The sequence below is a fragment of the Microtus pennsylvanicus genome, chromosome 5, assembly GCF_037038515.1.
Source record: "Microtus pennsylvanicus isolate mMicPen1 chromosome 5, mMicPen1.hap1, whole genome shotgun sequence".
Classification (NCBI taxonomy): Eukaryota; Metazoa; Chordata; class Mammalia; order Rodentia; family Cricetidae; genus Microtus; species Microtus pennsylvanicus.
Window position 1 is genome coordinate 124,363,803 of NC_134583.1, and position 23,376 is coordinate 124,387,178.

General features: G+C 51.8%; 1 protein-coding gene across 9 annotated transcripts; it reads right to left on the reverse strand.

Annotated features, from left to right (window-relative positions):
* Window positions 1-1,089: 1,089 nt before the first annotated feature.
* On the reverse strand, window positions 1,090-22,816 carry Kcnip2 (potassium voltage-gated channel interacting protein 2). 9 transcript variants are annotated; one of them, XM_075974236.1, is made up of 11 exons: window positions 22,619-22,816; window positions 22,457-22,545; window positions 5,617-5,712; window positions 4,760-4,813; window positions 4,073-4,197; window positions 3,701-3,770; window positions 3,420-3,490; window positions 3,192-3,299; window positions 2,900-3,004; window positions 2,707-2,769; window positions 1,090-2,434 (listed from the first exon to the last, which is right to left on the reverse strand). In XM_075974236.1, exons 2-11 carry the CDS (start codon window positions 22,527-22,529, stop codon window positions 2,387-2,389), a joined length of 813 nt encoding a protein of 270 aa, XP_075830351.1. In that variant the 5' UTR covers window positions 22,530-22,545; window positions 22,619-22,816; the 3' UTR covers window positions 1,090-2,386. The 9 variants fall into 9 exon arrangements, with proteins under 9 accessions (XP_075830351.1, XP_075830350.1, XP_075830349.1 ...); XM_075974235.1 differs by having other exon boundaries at window positions 22,457-22,764; XM_075974234.1 differs by lacking the exons at window positions 4,760-4,813; window positions 5,617-5,712 and having other exon boundaries at window positions 22,619-22,792.
* Window positions 22,817-23,376: the final 560 nt, after the last annotated feature.

Genomic DNA, 23,376 nt, shown 5'->3' on the forward strand with positions numbered 1-23,376 from the left:
CCTGCAAGGGTAGAAGTAGCCAGGACAATGCAGAACTCACCCTCCAGCCTATGCAGGTAGATGCAGGAGCACCTACAACCTACACACACATACAAACAGGCACACACACCATAGGAAATGTATGCACACACACACACACACACACACACACACACACTTTAAACTTTTACAGAGTGGAGTGACAGTAGCTTCAGGAGCCTGACGTTTGGATCTAAGAAAACTGTGCATCTATCCAGTTGTTAGTAGTTGCAAAAGCAACATTGGCCTATGCTGTAAGTCAGTGAGTTTCTGTAGTTCTTAATCATTATGGACAGAAAGCAACAAAAGAGAATCACTCCTTGTTCCCTGAGCTTATAGGGGAAATGAAGTTAGGAAGAACTCATGAACTGGAAATATCCACAAAACAACCCCCTTTCTGAAACAGCCAACATATCCACCATCAGAACTCGGCTAAGAAACAAAGACCACACAAGAATCCACCCCAGTCCCAGAGCCTACTTAGAATTAAAAATCTTAGGCTGGAAAGGTTACTCAACAGCTAAGAGCACTGGCTGTTCTCCCAGAGGACCAGGGTTTGATTTCCAGGAAAAATTTCTCAAAAGAAGGGAGAGAAACAAGAACAAAGGTTCAAACATCAATGAGGTTAAAGCCTGAAAATATGTAGATGTATATATGCATTATACACATATATTTATGTATAAATATGTAATGCATATATATTTATATGTATGTCTTTGCTTCTATTTTCCAAAACTCACAGTCATGTTGGATTAGAATAATAAATGGAAGGATTCTCTCTCTTTCTATTTTCTAGAACTGGAATAAAATACATTTTCTGGCAAAAGAAAATAAAAAAAACAAATTCCTTGGCACACAGTATCTTCAGACAGTATCCATCTTTCTCAGGTCAGGAGGAGATTCATGCAGCGGCTAAGTTCAGATGGATTTCTTGAGTCTTGGGTATGTGCCAAGGGATGGCCATACTTGAAAAGAGAAGCACCTTTTTGGGTTTTGAAGGGCTGTAGGCCTGTCATCTGGATTGCACGGCATTTGTGGGGTGGGAGGGACAAAGAAGCAGAGACAGCAGGCTGTGCATAGCCGTTGTTTTATTGGATCTGGTGTCTTATTTTACAAAATATGTAGAAGAGCCCCAAATGCAAAGCAGTCAACAATGTCTGACAGGAGGGGGCTCTGTGCGGCCCCTCCCCTCAGACCCTGGCCGACTGGGAGGGTGAGGAAGGAGACAAGCCGGTATATGAAGAGGGGCAGCATGGCAGGGTGCTGACAATAGGTCCGACCTGGATCCTAGGGTCCCTGCCCTCTAGGTGAGCTCAGGGGCATCTCTGGGTAGACTAAAGAGGGGGAGAGGGACCCTAGGGCATTCTAGGGCATTGTGGAGGGTTGGGCAACCGTTCCAATGAGTGCCCCCATACTGGGTTCAGATGTGCCTCCTTTGTCCTCCCGGTCCCCTAAGGCAGCCACTGGGAGGAGTGGTTAAGACTCAAATTCAGGAGAATCCCTGATTCCACGCCTCTAAATGTAGAGGCCATGGAAAATTGAAACTGAAGCCATCAAAACAGGTGACAGGCAGGGGGGCAGGATGGGACTTTGAAGGCATCATCTGGGACACCTTCCACTCATCTTCCCCTGGCCACCACTCTCATCATACAAGCAAGAAGGATAGAGAGGATTCCGGGAGGAACCAGATATCTGGATCCCAGGCTCTCCTAAGACACTGGAAATTATGGTAAATTTCTGGGACATTGCTAAGGACATAAGGCCTTCTGGGAAGTCAGGGAACTTATATTCTGCTATCCGGGGCCATTAGACCCTAGAACCTGGCAGTGGCAGCCCCACTTGGACTCTCATAACCTGCCCAGGCTTTCTGTTTTCCACTCCAACCAATTCCTAGGACCCAATCACTGGCTCTACTTTCTTGTCCCCCCTCTTACAGGACCCTCAAAGGCTAGGCTGCAAAGCCAGCCAGGGACATGGGCAGAGCATGTTCTCTGAGAAAGGAATCTTAGAGGGGCGTCTATGAGATCAGGGATGGGGGAAGCACCATAGCAGGAGACATTCAGTCTAATGTGGTTTCTAGAGTGGGGGTGGGAGATGAGGAACCACTCAGTCCCTACACCGGGATGGCCTCAGCGTACTTAGCACTGGGTGTCCGGCGAGAAGGGGATGTCCTCCCAGATGGACTTTGCCCACGACTGCCACTTAGCTCCGGGGGATCTGGACTACAGAAGCCCCAGGACCTCGAATCCCTACAGCCCCCAGGGTACAGGTAGAATGAGGAGAGACCTGGGAGAGAAGGGTTAGGTTCACCTGAACTAGGACTAGAGCATGGTCACCCCCAGGATGCACTAACCCCTGTCCCTGGGGGCTAGATGACATTGTCAAAGAGCTGCATGGACTTCATGATGTTCTCGTCCTACGGTCATGGTGCACGGTGTGAGGGAGGCGAAGTAAAGAGAGAGAGAAAAAAGAGCTCATCAGAGACAGAGAAAGACATGGAACCAGAGATGGGGACAGCCGGCAGTAGAGAGGAAGGATATGCAGGGGCATCTCAGGTGGGGAAGGGGTAAGTTCCCTTTGGTCACGGAAGAACAGCACTGGGGTGGGGGGGCGACAAAGTCAAGAGGGGCCTTTTCTGATTCCATTAATTTAGGCCTAGAGCTGAGACCAGGGAAATGGGGGCCGTACCTTTTGACAAGACTCAATGAACTCCTCGATGGTCACCACACCGTCCTTGTTTCTGTCCATCTTCTGCAAGGTGGTCAAGCAGGGAGAACAAGGGAACAAGGGGATGATGAGAGAGTCTTAGAGAAGAGGCTTATTGGGCCCTGGTCCTTCCCGCCACCACTCCAGGGCCCCCAGGCCACCCAGACCCAGGTACCTGGAAGAAGCTCTCCACGTGCTCTCTTGGGGCCTCCTCCCGGAGGGCAGGGCATGTGTGCTTGCCCATCATGTCGTAGATAGACTTCATGATGTCAAGCATTTCCTGTTGAGCCAAATGAGATTACTTCCCCTAAGAGCCTCCAGCCTCCAAATTTAGGGGCCTAGAGCCAAGGACGGGCCTCCCCCCTTACTGCTGACACAGCTGTACATTGTTCTTTATGAGACCCCTTTGCGCCATCACCGCCCAGCACCCCACACACGGCCCCTCCTGCCCTCCAGCGGCCCTGCACCTCCTTGGTGATACAGCCATCCTTGTTGAGGTCATATAAGTTGAAGGCCCAGTTCAGTCTATCGTCTATGGTTCCCCGAAGGATCACCGACAAACCAGCCACAAAGTCCTGGAAAGGAGGTGGGAGGGGTGTGGACTTTGCCAAGCCATTCTTCGGGTTTGGTATGGAAACCTTGGTCCCCTGAAGCCCAAGGAAACAGGCTAGTTTGACTCATTTCTCCTAGCTCACCTCAAAGCTGACAGAGCCATCATGGTTGGTGTCAAAGGCATTGAAGAGGAAAGTAGCATAGGTGCTGGAGTCTGTGGATGAGCAGTGGAATGTGAACTTGGCCTCCAGGCAGGACTTGCTGCTTTTCTGCAGTTTGCCCAGCTCCCGTTATCTCAGCATCCCCAGCCCTCCAGAACCGTTCTCCCCTCTCAGCCTAGACCCCCTGAGCGTCTATCTCCTCACCTCCCTCCTCAGCCTAGGATGGACAACCGTTACCCCCTGGGTGTCTACCATCTCCTCACCTCCTTGGGGAAAGAACTGAGAGTATATCTGCTTGAAGTTCTCCTCATTGACGATGCCGCTGGGGCATTCCTGCACAGGGACAACAGACTCAGCAGAGACACACACCGCCACCCTTAGGCCAGAGACTTCTAGGAGGAGGACAAATCATCCTGCCTCTGTGGAACTTACCAGAGTTCTGGTACTGACTGGCAAGAAGACTTCTTCCCCAGTGTACAAATAAACACACAAGCCTGCCACCCCAAGGGCCCTGAAAGTTGGCCTCTGGGCCCCATCTCCCTCTTCAAAGTACCCAGGCCATACTTTCCAGGTAATTGCAAGCACCAGGCCTCTCCAGTTCAGCCCTTGCCCAGTTGGCTATGCCCTCCACTCACGTTTTTGAAGCCTCGGTACAGGACCTGCAACTCTTTGCGAGTGAACTTGGTTTGTTCCTGCAGCTGCTCCAGCCCCTCAGGCCGGTGACACACGGTGGAGAGTTCAAACTCATCCTCCACGCTGTCTGCGGGGAGTGGTAGGGGATAGCTCTGCCTCAGGCCAGGCCCCTGAGATGGCTTGGGTAATCTTCAGTTATTAACCCTCCCCGCTCCTTCCTAGCCTGTCTTCTACACCCGAGCCCAGCCTGTCAGACTCAGAGCTGAGAAGTCAAAGCAGAAAAGACACTGGTCAGCTTCGGGGTCTGTTGGGGCTAAGGCCACGTCTGGCTCCAGAGCCAGAGGTATGGACTTAGCACTGGCCCCTGGGCATGGGTTGGGGACAGTCCCTTGCCGCCGCAACTTCTTAGAAAGGGGATATAATGGGGCCCAGGAGCTTCTGAGGGACCACGAAGGGCTCTTTCTTGACCAACTCTTATTAGCCCAGCCCCAGCCTGGGAGAGCCCACATCCAACCCAATCTCAATCAAGCCCCGCCCATCCCAGCCATGCCCGAGCCATGCCCCACCCAGCTCCAGCCAATCTTTGTTCAGACCCCAATCTTGACTCCATCCCCAATCCCACCCCAGCTCCCACCGTCCAGCCCCCAGGCAAGTACCCCCATCCCGCCCCAACCAGGGGAGTAAGTCACCTGGGTCCAGCGGGCGGGGTCTGTGGGGGCGGAGGGAGGCTGGGGCAGCTAATGCTGAAGGGAGGGAATTGTCACCGAGAAGACCAAGCCCTGCAGACACTCCCCTGGCCCCAAGCTCACAGAAAATCTCACAGACATGAGTGTTTCAACACACGAACCCCAGACCCATAACACAGACACATACACAGTGAGCACAGACATCCATGACAACATGGACCCCTCACGAACAGCCCCCTTCTTGGGTTAGCTCTCAGGGTGGCCCCATCGGAGTGAAGAAGCAACGTTAGGTGCTCAAATAGTTACAGGCAGGGCCTTTATAGCTTGCAAATCTCAGTGTGATTTTACAAGGTGGGCAAGGCTCAGCTGAAGAAATGGAACCTACAGACAAAATGAGGCCACTCAACTGGTAGCCACTTAGTTGACCAGGCTGGGACAGAAAAACCTCAGCATCCTGATATCTGGGAAGCTGGACTCCACCCTCTATACCTCGCACCCTGTTAGGGCGCAGCTGACATACATTCCAAGGTCTAAAACAGTAGGGAAGCCACAAAGGCGTAGAGTAACCTGGTTAGCTAGGACACCCTGCCATGGTCACACTGGAAATGCTTACACTGGCTCAGGCTTTAGTCTAACACACAACAAACCCTGGTCCTCCATTTTGCAAACCAGGGATGCCCACAGGCACTCATGATCCGACATACATTCCAGTTTGTAGCCACAGGCCTCACATTCAGACCCAGTTCCTACCCCACCTCCCATCACCTCTCTCTCTCTCTCTCTCTCTCTCTCACACACACACACACACACACACACACACACACACACCCCGCCCCCAGAAGCATAGGAGAGGCACTTGCTTTCACTGACTGAGGGCAGGGCTTGGGGCCCGCAGCACGGCAGCAGCTTGAGGAAACGCTGCTTCAGGGCTTTTTTAGTGGGCCCTGGAGGGTGGCCTGGGGAGAGAGAAGACCCCAGGAAGGCACATCATTAGCTCCCACTTCCCCTGTGTTCCAGGTTCCTGTCTTATTCCCCACCAACCACCAATAAACACTGGGGTGGGGATAGGAAATGAATGGGGCCACGTAGATGGGCAGGACAGCTGGGGCCAGGTCGCCTATTGGGTCTCACGGGCATGGAACGTCAACTGGGGCCAGGCTTGGTCCCTTTGTATAATGAGAAACGGCGGGCAAGAAGGAGGCGGCCTCAGTGTCTGCTAACTGCTAACCCAGCTCCTCAGGGTAATGCCTAGTCTAAGGGATTGTCTGAATAGGACTCAATCTCTCTCTCTCTCTCTCTCTCTCTCTCTCTCTCTCTCTCTCTCTCACACACACACACACACACACACACAGGCATGTTGTATCACATTTAGAACGACAGTGACATAGATAACAGTAACATTTAATGGCACAGGCCTGTTCCGACCACATACACAAACATATGCTTTTACCTAATACTCTATTATCCACAAATATGATCAAAGTAAAACATGATTGCACAGATGGAGACCCAGATAGACCGTCTCATGCATAGCATGGCCAAACCACATAAAATCCCCAAGGCCCCTCAGACATCATAACGCTATGCATTAAGATCCTTAATATACCAGCCAGGCGGTGGTGGTGCACGCCTTTAATCTCAGTACTTGGGAGGCAGAGGCAGGTGGATCTCTGTGAGTTTGAGCCTGGTCTACAAGAGCTAGTTCCAGGACAGGCTCTGAAACTATAGCGAAACCCTGTCTCAAAAAGGCATAACCATGACATTGTGACCTAAATCTTTTTTTTAAATATTTATTTATTTATTATGTATACAATATTCTGTCTGTGTGTATGCCTGCAGGTCAGAAGAGGGCGCCAGACCTCATTACAGATGGTTGTGAGCCACCATGTGGTTGCTGGGAATTGAACTCAGGACCTTTGGAAGAGCAGGCAGTGCTCTTAACCTCTGAGCTATCTCTCTAGCCCCCGTGACCTAAATCTTAATATCCATTGCTAACTTCACCTAGGAAGCCAGGCAGTGGTGGTACACGCCTTTAATCCCAGCACTCAGAGGGAGAGGTGGTCGGATTTCTAAATTCAAGACCAGCCTGGCCTATAGAGCAAGTGCCAGGACAAGCAGGGCTACACAGAGAAACCCTGTGTGTGTGTGGGGGGGGGACTCACCTGGGAGACACACCTCTAGATATTTAACTGAAAAAGGAAGACCCCCCTGAATGTGGGTGGCACCATCCCATAGGCTGGGGTTCTAGACTGAAGAAGGGGGGGAGGCCTGAATGCCAGTAAAACTTTCTCTATGCTTCCTGACAATGAGGCGTACTATAACTCTTACTACTGTATCTTTCTGACATGACGGACCGTCGTTACAAACTGTCTGCCAAAATAAAGCCTTAGGTTGTTTTCCCCAGTATTTTCATCACAGCGAGAAGTAACTAACATAGACAGTTGGTACTAGGGGTTGTTGCTGTCATAAATCCGAGTGAGTAGTTTGTAGGCCCTTAGAACTGCTTTATGAGAGGAATAAAAAGTTAGAAGCCATGGGATAGAGAAGGCCTAAGACACTAAAAGCAGAGCTCAGTGGGCCAATTTGGTGAGCTTGGAGAAGGCACGAATGTCAACAGAAATGCCGACAGTGGGACGCAAGATACAGTTCGGTACAAGAGCATCTGCCCTGGAGAGGACATTACACAAACCTGTGAAGGTCAAGCCTAAGCTGATTCAGAACAGGGTGTTGCAGATGCCAGGGCTATGGGAAAGCCATGGAGGGAAGCTGCAGGCACTAAGAGCAGACTCATGAAAGACGCTATGTGTGTTACAAATAACAATGATACGAGACCACAGAAGACTTACTGGTGCCCAGATGATGCACCGAGACCACAGAAGACTCACTGGTGCCCAGATGATGCACCGAGACCAACACCAAGCGTGGCACCACAGGGCTTAGTGTTTGTCTTGCTGGCTTTGAGTCTGGCTTTGGTCCAACCCTTGCTTGCCCTGCCCTTATTCTTCTTTTAAAATGAGGATAATTGCCCTGTGACATTGTGTGTTGGAATCATGTAAGTTCTTGCTACTTTACTAGGGCTTACAGTTGAGAGAGTAACCCTGAGTCTCAGACTTTGGGATTTCGAACAGTTTTAGAACTATCAGTAGTCTGGGAAATTATGGGCCAAGAAAAAGGTTCACTGGGTAAAAGCGTTAGCCATGCGGGCCTGATGTCCTGAGTTCAATATTCAGAACCCAGGGGAAAAATGGAACGTGGGGGCACACATTTGGAATCCCAGTGCTCCTATAGTGAGATGGGAGGCAGAGATAGGGTAACTACCTAGAATCTCACAGGCCTCATAGCCTGGAGCACAGCACAGCAGCAGAGAAACCAGAGGAGCCCTCACTCCATGGAGAGTGATCAGAGACTCCTGAAGGATGACCTCTGAACTCCACATCACAGCGTGTACACACACACACACACACACACACACACATTGGGGGAACTCATACAGATAAACTAAACACATTTTGCAATATGAACTAACCACGAGCCTTTGAAGACCAGGGATGGGACGTCACGGTTCAATGTGATGTATCTGTGTGTTGAGTCAACAAAGGGTAGATTTGCCATGGCTGGGCTTAGAATCACTTACGAGACACACCTCTGCGTCTCTCTGATGGTCTGAATGAGGATGGCCTCCAGAGGCTCCTATGCTTGCATACTTGGCCCCTAGTTAGTGGAACTGTTTAGGAAGGATGAAGGGGTGTGGCCTTGTTGGAGAAGATGTGTCACTGGGTGTGGGCTTGGAGGTTTAAAAAGCCCACGCTAGGTCTAGTTGCTCTCTTTCTCTCCTCCTGCCCCTGCCTGCTGCCTGTGGGAAGGATATAGAGCTCTCAGCTACTGCTCCCTGGCCATGCTGTCTGCTGCTCACCATGATGGTTATGGACTGACCCTCTAAAACTGAAAGTAAGCCACCAGTGAAATGCTTTCTTGCCTTGCATGGTGTCTCTTCACAGTTAACTATCTCTGAGGATATTTCTAGATTGGCTTAGCTAAGGAGGGAATTCCCACTATGAATGTGGGCAGTAACATCACATGGGTTAGGAGCACAGACTGAATAAAAAGGAAAAGAGGAGAATTGAGCTGAGGATCAACATTCATGTCTCTGTTCTCTCTCTTTCCTTCATTTCCTCCTTCCTTTCTGTTTTTTTTTTTTTTTTTGAGACAGGGTTTCTCTGTGTAATCTTCTTGGCTGTCTTGGAACTTGCTCTGTAGATGAGACTGGCCTTGAACTCACAGAGATCCTCCTGCCTCTGCTTCTTGAGTGCTGGGATTAAAGGATGCACAGCCACCACCTGGCTTATTTCTCTGTTTTCTGAGTGTGGTGGACACAATGTGACCAGCTGCCTCAAGTTCCTGCTGCCAGCCAAGAACAGAAAGCTGGCTTTCCCTTCCCACTACAGCAGACTACACATTCAACCATGCTTTCCCCACTGGGGTGAACTGTACATTCAAACTGTGAGCCAAAGCCACCCCTTTTCGCTGGAGTTTCTCCCCCCCCCCTTTTTTCATGACAGGGTTTCTCTGTAGCTTTGGAGCCTGTCCTGGAACTAGCTCTTGTAGACCAGGCTGGCCTCAAACTCACGGAGATTCACCTGCCTCTGCCTCCTGAGTGCTGGAATTAAAGGTGTGCACCACTACTGCCCGGCCTGCTGGAGTTGCTTTTATGAGGTATTTTGCTACAATGAGAAAAGTAGCTAATACAGTCCCCATGGCACCCACATACCTATGGTCCTGGGCACACCCACTTTTCTTTCTTGAAATCCCTCACTCCATAGCTCCCCCACTCTTCCTTCTGAGGACCGCAGTTCCCTGTTCCCGGCTAGCTCATCCATGTTAAAAGCTGGTACGTCCCGAGTCCTCCTCTGTATGACCAGCTCTTTGAAGGTGAAACACTTGAGCAGACTCTGACGCAGTACCAGATCATAGGAGCTGGGTATGATTGTTCATGCCTATAGATCTAGCACTTGGGAAGCGGAGGCAGGAGAATCGCGGCTCAAGGCTAGCCCATTCATTGTGCCCTCCTCATTTCTACACGTCGTTCTCTGCCACTGAACCCCAGGGGACCCTAACACTATTACCCGCGTCTCTCAGCTGCACTCGCTTACAGACAATGGGGCTCTGGTACACTGACCAGGGATGACTTCATTCCTATTAGGGCCTGACTTCCTTCAGTTATGCTACTCTGTCTTAGCCCTCCACGCTACTCGGTCCTCCCAATCAGGCTCCATCTGCCCCCAAGGGGGTGACTGTCTAAGGTTACACCCTTCTCTCCTCCAACCTATCCCATCTAACTCCCAGAGCCACTGAAAGGTGGGAGAGGCGATGGGCCAGTTAGGGATCGATGGTAGCCTGGCCCCTGTCCCAGGCCTCCATTAGCCTGGACTCTGGTTTCCCAAAGCCGGATTATACCCAGGGTCTGATGGTATTGTCAGTCACCAGGCAGTGGGGAGCTTTCCTGCTCCTCCCACCTTCTCTGTTCCCCCATGTCCCCTGCTTGCACGGAATAAGGTGGAAGAGAGAGGCTGTGGCTGTCTCCTGTGAGGCTGGGTTTTTCCACATGGTCCCCTGCTCACCACCTTAGTCTAAAGGGGATGGCGAATGAGAGGCAGATGACCTCACCTGTGATGAGCAGCTTGGCCCAGCCTCTCAGGAAGTCTGGCTAACTCCTTGTTCCTGCCTCAGTAACTGCAGCCAGAGGGTAGAGGATGCTCTTACGGAACCCCACGACAGGCAACTCCGAGACCGTCCTCTTGTCCCCCCGGCTTCCTTAACATCTTTCCAGTTCTCTCAGGAGTCTAGCCTACAGCGCCCCCTTCCCTGCCTGTCTCTAATAGTGGGTGACGCTGAGCCACAGAGTGACAAGGTTCTTGCTGGGGGGAGGGGAGGCCAAAACTCTGGGTGGGTGGGGCATGCGTGCTTCCCTGTGCCTCACCAATGCATCGCACCCCCCCCCCCCATACGGAGTTGAGGAGGTGAAGGGCTTGAGATGTCCAGGCCATGGTCTGATCCGCTCTTGATCCCCAGGCTGGACAGTCACAGTTGTCTCGGTCACTATGTTCCCACTCCTGTGCCCCTGAGTCCACTCCCATCTTAAGCCTCAGTCTGGGGCTATATGTCCTCAGGGAACACTGGGAACAGTTAAACACTCAACCTACTACTTGAAGAGGCTTGGGCATATGTCCTCCAGCAGTCTGGTCTGGGAACAGTCACGTCCACTATCTCCCAGAGCCACAAGTCTTGTCTCTCACATATGCACGCTTACTCGTCGTCTTCCTTTCCACATGAACACAGGGTGACACCCATGTCTCACGCTGCATTCACACGCACCACAGAAAAACTCCTACCTGTGAGCACCCCGGCCTGAAGTCACCGTGCGACTCTGGCTCCAAAGGGGACTTATCCTGGTGTTACCCCAGGCTTCCTTCTTTACTCTAGACACTGCCCATCCCAGGCTGCTCGAGGCACGCCCCAGCTTCTTCTCAAGGTCTCCCCATGCCCCTCCCCCATACAGTCACACTGCGCGCGCTCAGCTCAGCACCCATCTCCAGACACCCTTGGCATCTCCCATAAATCCTTTTCCCAGGATACACTGTCACTTCTCCTAGATGTCCCTCACTCACCTGCTCCCCCGTGTCCCCAGGCATCAAGTAGCACAACCCGGTCCCCAAATAGCAGCTCAGACGTGCCCAGCTACTTGGGTTACCTTCCAAGGAGACAGGCTCAAAGAGGCCAAACTGCTCCAGGACCTTGACAAAAAGAACCAGGACCACGAGCACGGCCACCACCTCCAGCCCTTCCAGGGTCATGACCCCCACCTGCTGATGCTCAGACACAAGGCTGCCCCACACCACTTCCCCCTCGGACTCCCCTGCCTGAGTAAGAGAAAGACAGCCCTGCAGTCTCCTGCCCTGTCTCCCGCCCTGGGTCTCCTCCCTTCCCCTCTCTCCCCGCCTCTGCCCCCCACACCTCCCAGCCACAGCCTGCCTCCGCCTTCTCCTTTTCTGGCCTCCTCAGTCTTTGGACCAGCCTCAGGATCTTTGGAGGGAGATGGGCTTAGAGGAGGGAGGCTGTGATCTATCTGCCCCAGTTCTTGAGGAGAGCGTCCCCCAGACATTCCGCGGTCACTCTGTGACACACACAGAGGCAACAGTGAGAGGAGTTGTCCCTAGAAGGCAGGTAGCAAGGGAGGACGTGTGGAAAGTATGACCCGCACCTGCGTGAGTACCTGACAGGTAAGAGTGCTTACTGAGTTTTGTCGGCTTTACTGTGTGTGTAATCCTGGGCTTGTTGGTAGAGGGACACATACGCCCCTTTTTCATGTGTGTCTGCGTTTATGTGGGATTGTGCACCTATCACAAAGGGTGTCTGGGAGTACGACGAGCTTGGGTGTCTATGGAATGAGTATGTGTCAAATGTGTGGGGATTCCTGAGTGTGGGGGGCAAGGGTTGTTTTAGGAGGCTTGTGAGCCATGGGTCGGAAGGTGGGTCTCCATGGATGCGCTGTGTAATTGGGGAGTGGGTCTCTGGCTCTGTTAATATATTGATAGAGGATTGTGTGAGAACACAAGGGAGACAAATGACCTCTCCTGTCAGAAGGACACTATCAGCATCGATCGCGGTTGTCATGGAGACCATGAGGCAGGAAGCACTCTCTTCCCACAGGCCACAGGCAGTGAAACTGAGGCCTAAGGGAGGGAGGATTAGACAGGAAAAAGGCCACTGGCCCCTTCATGACCTCCCCAGGAAGGGAACTTACCGAGGCTAAGCTCCTAAGGGAAGGTGGGGAGGGCTGTGCTTTCTCCCTTCAGGCTAAAGCCTCATCCTGAATACCCCAAAGTCTGATCCCTCCTTGGGGAGAAGCCCAGGATAGGAGGCAAATGTGAACTCCCAAGGTGCCCTGCGTCCCCAAGCACTTCTGGAGTCTTTCCCCTTCCTGTATGGGGCAGTGAGTGGGGGTGGGGAGGCCTTCAGAGTCTGTAAACCATAACACAGGCCCTCTGAGTTAACACTGTCACCCCGGCACAGCAAGGGAGCACTCAGGGTTTAGTAGATGATGCTATCAAATCGATCTTTTTCCTTAAATCTAGGAAGACAGGTGAAGAAGCCAGAGCCAGACAAAGCACACCTCCAACATCAGAGCCTCGGTTCCAACCCAGTCTGACTCCAGGCCTATCCGGAGTGGCTCGGTTCTCGGAAAGCTCCCGCTTTTGTCAGGATGGTCCACTCTGCAGTTCCTGGATGAGTCTCAATTAGGCGGGAACCAATCCCTTTGCTCCAGGAGAGGAATCAACTGCAGTTCTACATAGCTACCACTGGGAGTCAGTGTCTACCTCCTGCCCTGTCTTACCCCTAGGTGTCTACGGACTTTCCGGCTGCTCTGGAAGGTTAGAAAGAGAGACAGGGTCCTCTGTTGCCCACCTCCCCTGTGTCGGTGGCCAGAAGGGCGTCGATTCACAAGCTGGCTGCAGTTTCTCATACCTTAGAAGTTATTGCTTTACGGATGAAAACAGTAAATATTCCAGGACTACAACCCACTCCTGGCATTTAAGGCCGTTTTGCTATCCCAAGAGAGCCCTTTCTTTCAGCCAGTTTGGCCGCTTTACCGTCCCACAAGCAGGGCTACCAGTATGACCCTCGAAGCCCAGGAAGCTTTCCTTCCCACTATCAGAGAGGTCTCACCATCCTTTCCAGACAGCTTCAGCCTCTTAATTCTCTTCTGTCGGAGCTTCAGTCCTGTACCCAGTTCCTTGAGCTGGGCTGCACAGCACAAGCCTGTGATTCCATCATTTGGGAAGTGGATGCATGAGGATTAGGTATTCAAGGCTAGCCTTGGCTACACAGGGTGTTTGACGCCAGCCTTGGCTACATGAAACCCTGTTTAAAAACAAAACACAAAATACACACTGGGCAGTGGTGGTACATGCCTTTAACCCCAGCACTCAGAAGGCAGAGGCAGCGGATCTCTGTGAGTTCGAGGCCAAACTGGCTTATAAGAGCTCGTTAGGCCGGGCCGTGGTGGCACACGCCTTTAATCCCAGCACTCGGGAAGCAGAGGCAGGCGGATCTCTGTGAGTTCGAGACCAGCCTGGTCTACAGAGCTAGTTCCAGGGTAGGCTCCAAAGCCACAGAGAAACCCCGTCTCGAAAAAGCAAAAAAAAAAAAAAAAAGACTAGTTAGTTTCAGAGCTACAGAGAAACCTGTCTTGAAAAACCAAAACAAACAAACAAAAAACACAAATAACAACAACAACAAAAAAAACCCAAAATAAAAAGCAATACCCTGTTGAATCTACAAGACACAGTACCTAACTCCATCTTGTTAGTAACAGAAACAGAAGAGAGAGGTGGTATCACGGTCAAGGCTCCAGACTCCCCTGGTTCAAATCAGTCTACAACTTGCACTTAACTGGGTGAGTGTGCCCCCCCCCTTACATTAAGAAAGCATTATTTGCAGGGAAGAAATCAGGCAAGTGTCATGGCATATGGAGAGGTCAGAAGACAATTTGCAGGAGTTGGTTCTCTCCTGTCAGGTGTCCAAGGGACAGAATATCGGTCACGAGGCTTGGTGACAAATGCCTTACTGGCTGAGCCATTTCACCAACTCCTTGATGAGTTCTTGGTTTTTGTTGGTTTGTTTTTTCAATCGAGGTAAGGTCAATCTTTAGACCAGGCTGGCTTTGAACTCACAGAGATCCGCTGCCTTTGCCTCCCAAGTCCTGGGATTAAAGGTGTGACCACCACCGCCCATCTTGATGAGTTCTTAATGTGTGTGTTTCAGGTTTTCACCTCACAAACTTTTTGGTGGAAATGAAAGAACTGAAACATAAAATGTTATTGGGCAGTATAGCGGCTGCTAAACAAGCATCCCCACCGCTAGTCACAATATTCCTCCACAGTCCCTGCTAGTCACAATATTCCTCCACAGTCCCGTGGCACTCCGCAGTCCACAAAGTGTTCTCATATTTGTTACTGTAATTAATTTTTATTGTTTTTTTTAGATAGGGTCTAGCCCTCTTTTAGATTTATTTTCTGTGTATAAGTGTTTGCTTGCATGTGTATATGTGCACCACATACATGCTTGATGCCTGTGGAGGTCTACAGGAGGGGTCAGATCCCCTGGAACTGGAGTTACAGGCGCTTGTGTGGCAACATGTACTGGGAACTAAATCCAGGTCCTCTGTGAGAATAACAACCATACTCAACTGCTGAGTCATTTCTCCAGCCCCTAGACAGGGTCCTAATGTAGCCTAGGCTGGCCCCAAACTCGAGTAGCTGAGAATGAATGGCCTTGAATTCCCGATCTTCCTACTGCCCTCTCTCACAGGTTGGGATTACAGCTGTGTGCCTGCCATCAAACTGTTCCTCGTGGCAACCCCATGAGGTCTGCAGCAAGCAGCACTGCGTACCTTTCACGGAGGAGGGGCAGAAAGTCAGAGAGATAAGGAGGCCTGCTCAAGGCACCCAGCTAAGAAGAGATCCTTCAGAGATTGAACCAGATCTCTCCCCACGTCCTCAACTAGATTCCGAGTGCCTGGATGGTCAAGATGTTGAAAAAACAGTGAACAGCAGCAGCAAACACTGGACTAAACAGGCGCAGGAGCACACACCTGTGATCTCAGCACTGGAGAGAGTCAGGCAGGAGGCCCTCTTGAGCTCCAGACCAGCTGGGCCATAGAAGGAAACCCACTCAAAATAAGAACTTAAGACAGAGTGAGCACAAGGTTGTCCCCCGTGAACAAGGCGAAGGAGACTCAGACCCCAGCCTAACTTTCATTGGGGAGGGAGACAGCCCCCATGCAGAAAAGCCCATTTACAATTGTCCTGTCGTACAAGCAGAATGCGACAAGCTGTTCTAGCAGGCCATTTCAATGAGCTAGGCAGAAAAAGCTTTCTAATCGGGAGGTCAGGGGAAATCTAACCTAAGCTGGTTTTATGGTATTGAGAATCAAACCCAGGGCCTTGCACATGCTAGATAATAGCTGTGCCGCCAAGGGGCTGGAGAGAAGACTCAGCAGTTCAGAGCCCTTCCAGAGGACCTGGGATCAGTTCCTACAGCGAACCGCTCACCAACTCCTTGACTCAAGTTCAGGAAACTTGGCGCCCTCTTCTGGCCTCTGAGGACACCTGCACAAACACTACAAAAAGACAGACTAAAAAAAAAAAATAGTTCTACCATTGAGTTAGATCCCTAACCTCTGGGGTGTTTGTTTTGTTTTAGCTATATCCTGAGTCTGGGGGCTTGCTACGTAACTCAGGCTAACCCAGGTTCTCCTGGGTTCTCCTCTTACATGCTGGAATTACATGTTCCAATGTGCCCAATTTTAAGCTAAGCACACATGCCTGTAATACCAGCACTCAGGAGGCGGAGGCGGGCAGATCTTGGCGTTTGAGGCCAGCCTGTACTACATAGCCAGTACCAGGCCAGCCATGGCTACATAGTAAGGACCCACCTCAAAAATATCTGGCTCAAACATCATCAGTTTACCTTATGGAAGCCTCTGCATCCTGTGAGCCCGCTAGTTATGAATATGTATTACTTCATGCCACCTCCATATGAACCTGAGGGAACCCGAGGTTCGCCAAGTGATTTTTCCTATGTAAGGAGTAACTAATATTCTGGTAAAGAATGACTTCGTGCCAACTCTCTCAATCACCAATGGGCTTGAGAGTGTTAAGAAGACAGTTTATCCTGGGGGAGCTAAGGGTGACAAAATTTAAAAGGGCCTGGGTTCTATGGATGCTACCAGACTATCGGGACTGAAAGAGGCGCCATCTTCAGTTAAAAGGGAAAAGGGGATCATAGCAGCGCGCCCTGCTCTCTGCTCCCGGAGAGATGGACAGACTGACAACCTTGCACCCAACTGTCCTGTCCACGTGTCTTCCTTTTTCCTTCCAGCTTTCAGAGACTTTCTCCCAGCCTCATAGTGACTCCAAGCTCTAAATGGTCTCGGTTTCTGGCAGAAGGGTCTGTATGAAGGGAGGACCTGCTCTTCCCTAGGGTCTCCCATCCCCCTACGAAGACTTCTCAAGTCTTAGAGCCTAGTGAGACTGAGCTAGACCTGACTTCGCTATTCCACTGCCTTTAGCTCATCATCCACTTTTGGGGTGCTAGGGATCAAACTCTGGGTCTACCACCTGTGAGGCAAGCACAGGATCTGTTGGCCACATTCTCGTTCCCACAATGAGAGCTTTTTCTTTGTCTTCTTTCCTGTTTTTGTTTGTTTTTGAGACAAAGTCTTATTATACAGCCTTGGCTATCCTGGAACTCTCTCTGTAGACCAGGCTGGCCTTGAACTCACAGAGATCCACCTGCCTCTGTCTCCCGAGTGCTGTAACTAAAGGCGCACATCAGCCCCCCTCTGCCAGAGTAAAATCTTAATGGAACCACTTTAGGCAAAGTGAGAACTCAAGACTAAAGCGTTAGGGCACTGGGCTGGTCCTTCCCAGACATCTCAAGTCTCACCACAGAGACACTGCTATCATTCAGTCATTTATTTTCCATGGTTCAAGTCTGGAAAAATACTGCCTTGTGGAGGAACCCACACCCCTGCCACCTGCTCTCCACTGCCATTCTGTTAACGAAGACCCCTAAAGCCCTCTCTCAGTCCCCCAGCTCATTCCATCCCCAGCTGATCAAAAAATCCTGCAGCCCCCACTGCATCAGGTGATTAATGACTTCCCTAGGCCGTGGGGCTATTTTGGGTCCTGGAAGTCATGCTTGCGGTGATTGAGAGCTGGCCCCGCCTGTCTCCAGCCATCTGTCACTGGAGACTAGCCCAAGCAGGGGGCTTGAGGGGATACATGCTCCCCAAGAGATTTGCAAGCATGACTCTCACTGGGCCTCAATTCTCTGCCTCCTGAAGATACATGACAAAAAATGGCCCCAGGCCCTGACTATACTCCAGGGGCTCAAGTGGAACCCGTGTAAGGAGGCGGGGAACTACAGATCCCGGAATGCCGTGGGGCCAGGTTGTGAGGGAATTCCAGGCTCTGTGGGCCCAGGCAGCCCTAAGGAACCCTAAGTGGAAGCGTGCACAAATATCAACAGTACCACACGAAACCCACAATTCACCCAAACCCCACAAACTTCGTGCCACGGTACAACTTCATGAGAGCCCTTATCAGTTTACTGACTCGGGGTTCTCAAACCAAACTCCAAAGCATATAACCCTGGCAATGCCAGGATACACAGCCTTGGAGACACACAGTTTAGTAAGGAAGGCACAATCCCATCAACACAGACTCCCAGCGACAAAGCAGTGACAATCTGTGCCACACGGTTCATCCATCTGGTCAGGCATGAACTCGCTAGTGAGCTTAGCTTGTTCTAGCTTCATTTTTTCCCTTTGTTATTTCTGACACTGATAGGGTATTGTAAGACACCCCACAAAACCTAAGTAATGCAATACAGGGCTGTCCCTTTCCCAACTCAGCGACGGCAAGCTTCCTCCCAATCCCTGCGCCCTGCCCGAGTCTCTTCACCCTTCAGTGAGCAGCCTGTCCTCTCCACTGTTGTGACCATGATGCCACTTCCTTTTATCTTATCCTGCTGCTTCGTGAGTGATCCTTACCCCCAGCTCTATTCTGTCAGGAGATCTTGCCCTTACCCCAATCATGTGTGAGCCCCTGTTCCTTCGGATTCCCGTGAGAAGCCCTTCTCTCCACCTCTGTAAGGCTCCAATACCAAGCCACTCATTTTTAGAGGGGTCCTGCCCCTCCCTTCCCTTCCTCATACCTGGCGACAGCGACCCAGTCACCAGCTGGTAGAGGGATCGGGCTGCCTGCCCCAACGGGCTCCGGCACCTGCGGGGGCAGCGGTTCATGGCTCAGCTCGGAGCGCTTTGTCCAAGCTCCGCCTCCAAGGTCCCTGACTGAGGGGCGGTGCCGCCCCCATTGGAGTGGGCGGTGCAAGAGGGCAAGACTGGCAGAAGGGAGTCTCAGACCCTGAGCCTCTCTCTCACGTGCAGGTTGCTGGCTTCACAAGAGCACCTTGGCCAGGTCATCAAAAGCACTCTGTACCCCACCCCCAAGATCTTAAGATGGGGGTGTGGCAGTGAGACAGGGCGTTCTCTGCTCACAGCTTTCTCTCCAAACGTCTTCTGGATTCCTGGCAAGGAAAACAGACACACGGATTTTCAAAGAAAAGCTGGATGGCTGAAGTACGAGGTTTTTTTTTTTTTTTGCTTTTATTTTAGATCGGGTCTTGTCTGGCACTTGCTACGTGGTTCAGACTGACCTCGAACTCATGGCAATCCTTGTGTCTTCCCAAACGCTGGGATTACAGACGCGGAGCAGGCAGATCTTACCTTTTATTGCTCCATTTCAACCCCTCTTCTGGCTGTTTCTCCCACCCCCACCTCCCATATTAGCACAGGGACGCTACAGGGGTGAGAGGACATAGTTGTCATGGCAACTCTCCACACTTCCTGGGCCGATGGGAGAGAGCAGGAGGGAAGAGAAAGAGGACAGTGCATTGGTGTGTTGAGGAGGCGGCAGGGCTGCGTGCCTAGTGCTGCCTCCTGGCTAAACAGCCCTTTCAGAGCTATGTCTGGTGCTGTCTTCCGAGTCTTCTAAAAAGCCGACCATCATATGCTGGCTTCCAGACAAATGCAACAAGTAGAAGTCCCCTCATCCATAGATCTCTGTCCAAACCCCTTTCTAGACTTACTGCTGTTGTTAAAACCCCCATGTAAAGCCGGGCAGTGGTGGCACACGCCTTTAATCCTGGCACTCAGGATTAAACTTTGTGAGTTCAAGGCCAGCCTGGTCTACAGAGTTAGTTCCAGAACAGCTAGGGTTGTTACACAGAAAAACCACGTCTCAAAACAAACAAACAAACAAAAAGCAAAACATGTAAATCCTTCCGGCACTAACACTTCAAACTCCCGAGAAAGCCATAGAAGAGGTATGATCCAATTTTGTTCACTGTGTGGGGGAGGGATAGGAGAGTGAATCTACATTTAAGCGGAGACACTTATTCCCAACCCCCCACACTTTGTCAACTTGATCCCCGTTAGCAACAGTGCTCCTGAGGAATTAGCTTCGTATGGAGGGCTCTTTAGCCACAAGGGGGCGCTCCACACCCAGGAACGAAAGTGCCAAAGGACTAAGGCTCAGGAGATCCTGGACCCAGGCTCCCGTCAGGACCCAACTCTCCGCTCAGTTTGTACTGCCCTTTCTCTGCCTCTTTCCAGATGGGGTCGCTGCTGAGAGCTGATGGCAGCCTTTCCCTACTCTGCTGCCCCACTAAGCAAGTAAGATACAAAGAAAGGGGGAAGGGATCCCAATCTACCCGATCCGGACTAAGAAACTGTTTTTCCCAACTGTTTTCAGCTGGGGGAAATTGGGACAGTCGGGGTGTATCTAAGATGCTCTGAGGCATAACTTTAAGGCCACTGCGCTGCCAAGCTAATGGACCAAGACATGATGAAGACAGAGATGCAGCTTCTTCCTCCACCCCAAATACAATTGAGGAATCCTGCCTGCATAGGGAAGGGGAAGGCTGGAGAGCGCTTCAGCACCGTGGACAACGACTCCCCCTGGGGATCCAATCAGCCCGTTCTAGTTGCAAGCCCCTCTTTACAAATGGGAGGTCCTGGCAGTCTTTTTTCCACTTCTAGAGTCAGGAGCAGAGCAATATACTGCGAGGATGCCGATGGCCATTATAGGTGCTGGACCTCCTTATATCCTTTGGGAGGCTGTCAGCAGCCAGGCAGGAGGATGCAGACATAGAATTCCCTATTTTACAGGTAAGGGACACGAGGCCAAGTCTGTAAGAGTCACATAATTGGCGAGTTTTCACGCCCGGCTGTGATGGAGCAGGACACTTTCAGACAGAAGTGCCTCTCCACCTCGCCAAGTCCTGCCACGCTGATCGGATAGTACAGCAGGAAGGCAGGAAAGCAGGGCATGCCGGTACACATTGGGATTCCAGCACATTGGGAGGCTGAGGCAGGAGAGCTGAAGTTTGGGTCCAGCTTGAGTTCAAGCTATTGTGAGTTCAAGGCCAGGACTACATAGCAAAAGACCATCTCACAATAAATTAATTAAAAATAAACCAATAAAGAAGCCCGGCAAGGAGGAGATCATGTCGCTAAGGGGAGGATCAGGGCAGGAAGTAAACTGACGCGCAATCTGGGAATCAGGGCCCATGGACCCTTACTACTTTTAAGGGTATCCACCTAAGCTGCCGGTGGATACACAGCACTGGATAGCAGGGCCCCTCAATTCCACATGGTGAACGTTCTTCCTTCTGGGGGTCTTGACAGTGCGACCAGGGTCCTGCTAAAGTCAGCAGCAGAGACTCACTCTCAAAGCTGACATCCTGGTCCCCTTCTGGAGTTCCCACGTCTAACCCCGATTCCACTTAAGGAAGGGCAAGGATCATGGTCTTGCCCACTTGCCTGGCTTTGTTTCAGTCTGGAGAGACAGCCTCCCTCCTTCTCTTGGTTATAGTTCTTAGGGCGCCTGCACAATGAGACGCACAAAGCACTTATATGGAAATATACCAAGGTTCCAAAGTCATTGGCATAAACACAATCTACTTACCAAGCTCAGGACTCTACAAGTACATAGATGTAATGTGCCCGGTCTCACAGACCCTCCCAAACTGAGCAGCAAAGTGATTTGGGGTGGGGGCATGAGGGCAGTCTTACTGCCCATGATTTCTAACCCTGGCTCCGAAGGAGAGCGAGGAAGTGAGGCTTGGGTGAAGTTCTAAAGGGGTGTCTGAGTAATCCTGTTGGGTAGGAACTGACCCAGCACTAACCAAGGGCTCTCTACAGGGGCCACGTGCTGGAACCATAGGGTGCTTCTGCAAGCCAGGTTGTTTGGGTAGTGGGTCCCTAGGGTCCCTTATGTCCTTGAACTATTTGCAGAAAAATGGAGGGAACTAGTGTGGGACACTAAAGACCCTTACAACAGCAGAAAGACAGAGGCAACGAGGACAGAGATGCCATTAACAGTCTCAGAGCCCCCACTGCAGGCATCACGCACAGGAGCTGACAGTACCAAATGCTAAAGCAACCCATGGCCCCACAATCACAAACATACTTGTAATGCTCATCCCTTCTGCCTTGGAAAGCTTATAAAGAGACACAGCAACAGAAAGTGACACCTCGATGTTCTCTGGTAGTTACATGCCACTTCATACAGAATCATTCAAAGCACACAGTTGAACATGCAACAAGCACACAATCAAAACAACTTCACGAGTGCAGCAGGGTCCTCGGCAACCACACTGAAACATCTGGCCAGGCCATGAAAACGCGCTGCCTCATGCAGTCTCACTCACCCTAGCTGTCACCAAAGCTCAGGGCACATGGCAACTAGCTGTGGGAGGCGCACATATACATACACAGACACAGAATGACAGGTGCTCACGCACGTAACACCTCCCACTCCAGACACACTCTTAGCCCAGTGTCACACACGCCTACACCTGCTGCCTCTCCACACCTGCCTCACCTGCTCTTCCTCACCCCCTAGGAAACCTAAGCTTTGGGTCCCTGTGTCTTGCCGCCCAGACCAGCCTGGAAGGTACATACATGTGAATGGGGCAGAGTGTGGGTAGGGGCCAAGCTAGGGTCAGACAACAGAAGGGTCTAGGGGGATGGAGTCCGCCCACCCGCCCGGGACCCCTGAGCCACTGACTCACCCGTAAGCTGGTCGTAGGAGCCGTCCAGATCTCGGGATTCGGACAAACTCTCCTTTCGGCCTTGGCCCCGCATGGCCCCCGGCGCCCCGCTCCCGCCTGGGCCGTGGGAGGGGGCGCCGGGTGGCCGGGATAGGGCGCTCACACGGCGCCCCCTGGCGGCGCAGCGACCTACCGGGGCTGGGGGCCGGGAGTAGGGGTTGACAGGGCTTTTGTCTGGGAACTCGCTGGGTTTTAGGGCCCACCACGGGGTCCTGGGGCAGGAGCGAGAGTCTTGGGCAGCTATGTAGCGTGGAGCGGGAGGCAGAGTGGAGCAGAAAGCCTAGCCGGAGCCCAGCCGCCTCTCCTCCGCCCCCTCCCCGCGGCTGTCACCGCCGCCTCCCCCCTTAGGAGCTGCCGGGATTGGCTCCCCCTACCCCCGCCCCCCACCCTCTGCAACTCGGAGGAGGTACCCGGTGAAAGGGTGAACTGGAAAGTGCCAGGAGGGAGACTAGCTTTCCAGCTACACCACCCACTAAACTGCGGGGCTTGGGGGAAGAGGGGGCCAGAAAGGCCCCACTGTAAGGAATCCCCGCCCCCAATTCTCAGGCACCCCTTCCCCCACAGTCAGTCAGTCCCGCCCAGTAGGGCCAGAGCCATGAGGGTACGTCTCAGTGGGTCCCTTGTTCGCTAGTGTCTTCTTGTCAGCCTTATTTTCTCAGTTGTTCCCCCTGCCGAGTTGTGTGTTCCCAACCAGCTGCCAGCCCTCCTCTAGCGCTATGGGAATGCGAGGAAGCCAAGCCGGCCTCTGGACACAGGCTCACCAGTGGCATTGGGCATAGTTGTTTCTCTCAAGTTCCAGCACGGACCTCACTTTCCGGAATGCCATCTTCCCTGATTTATAGCACTACCCCCCTCCCCGCCCCCAACATTCCCAGCCAACT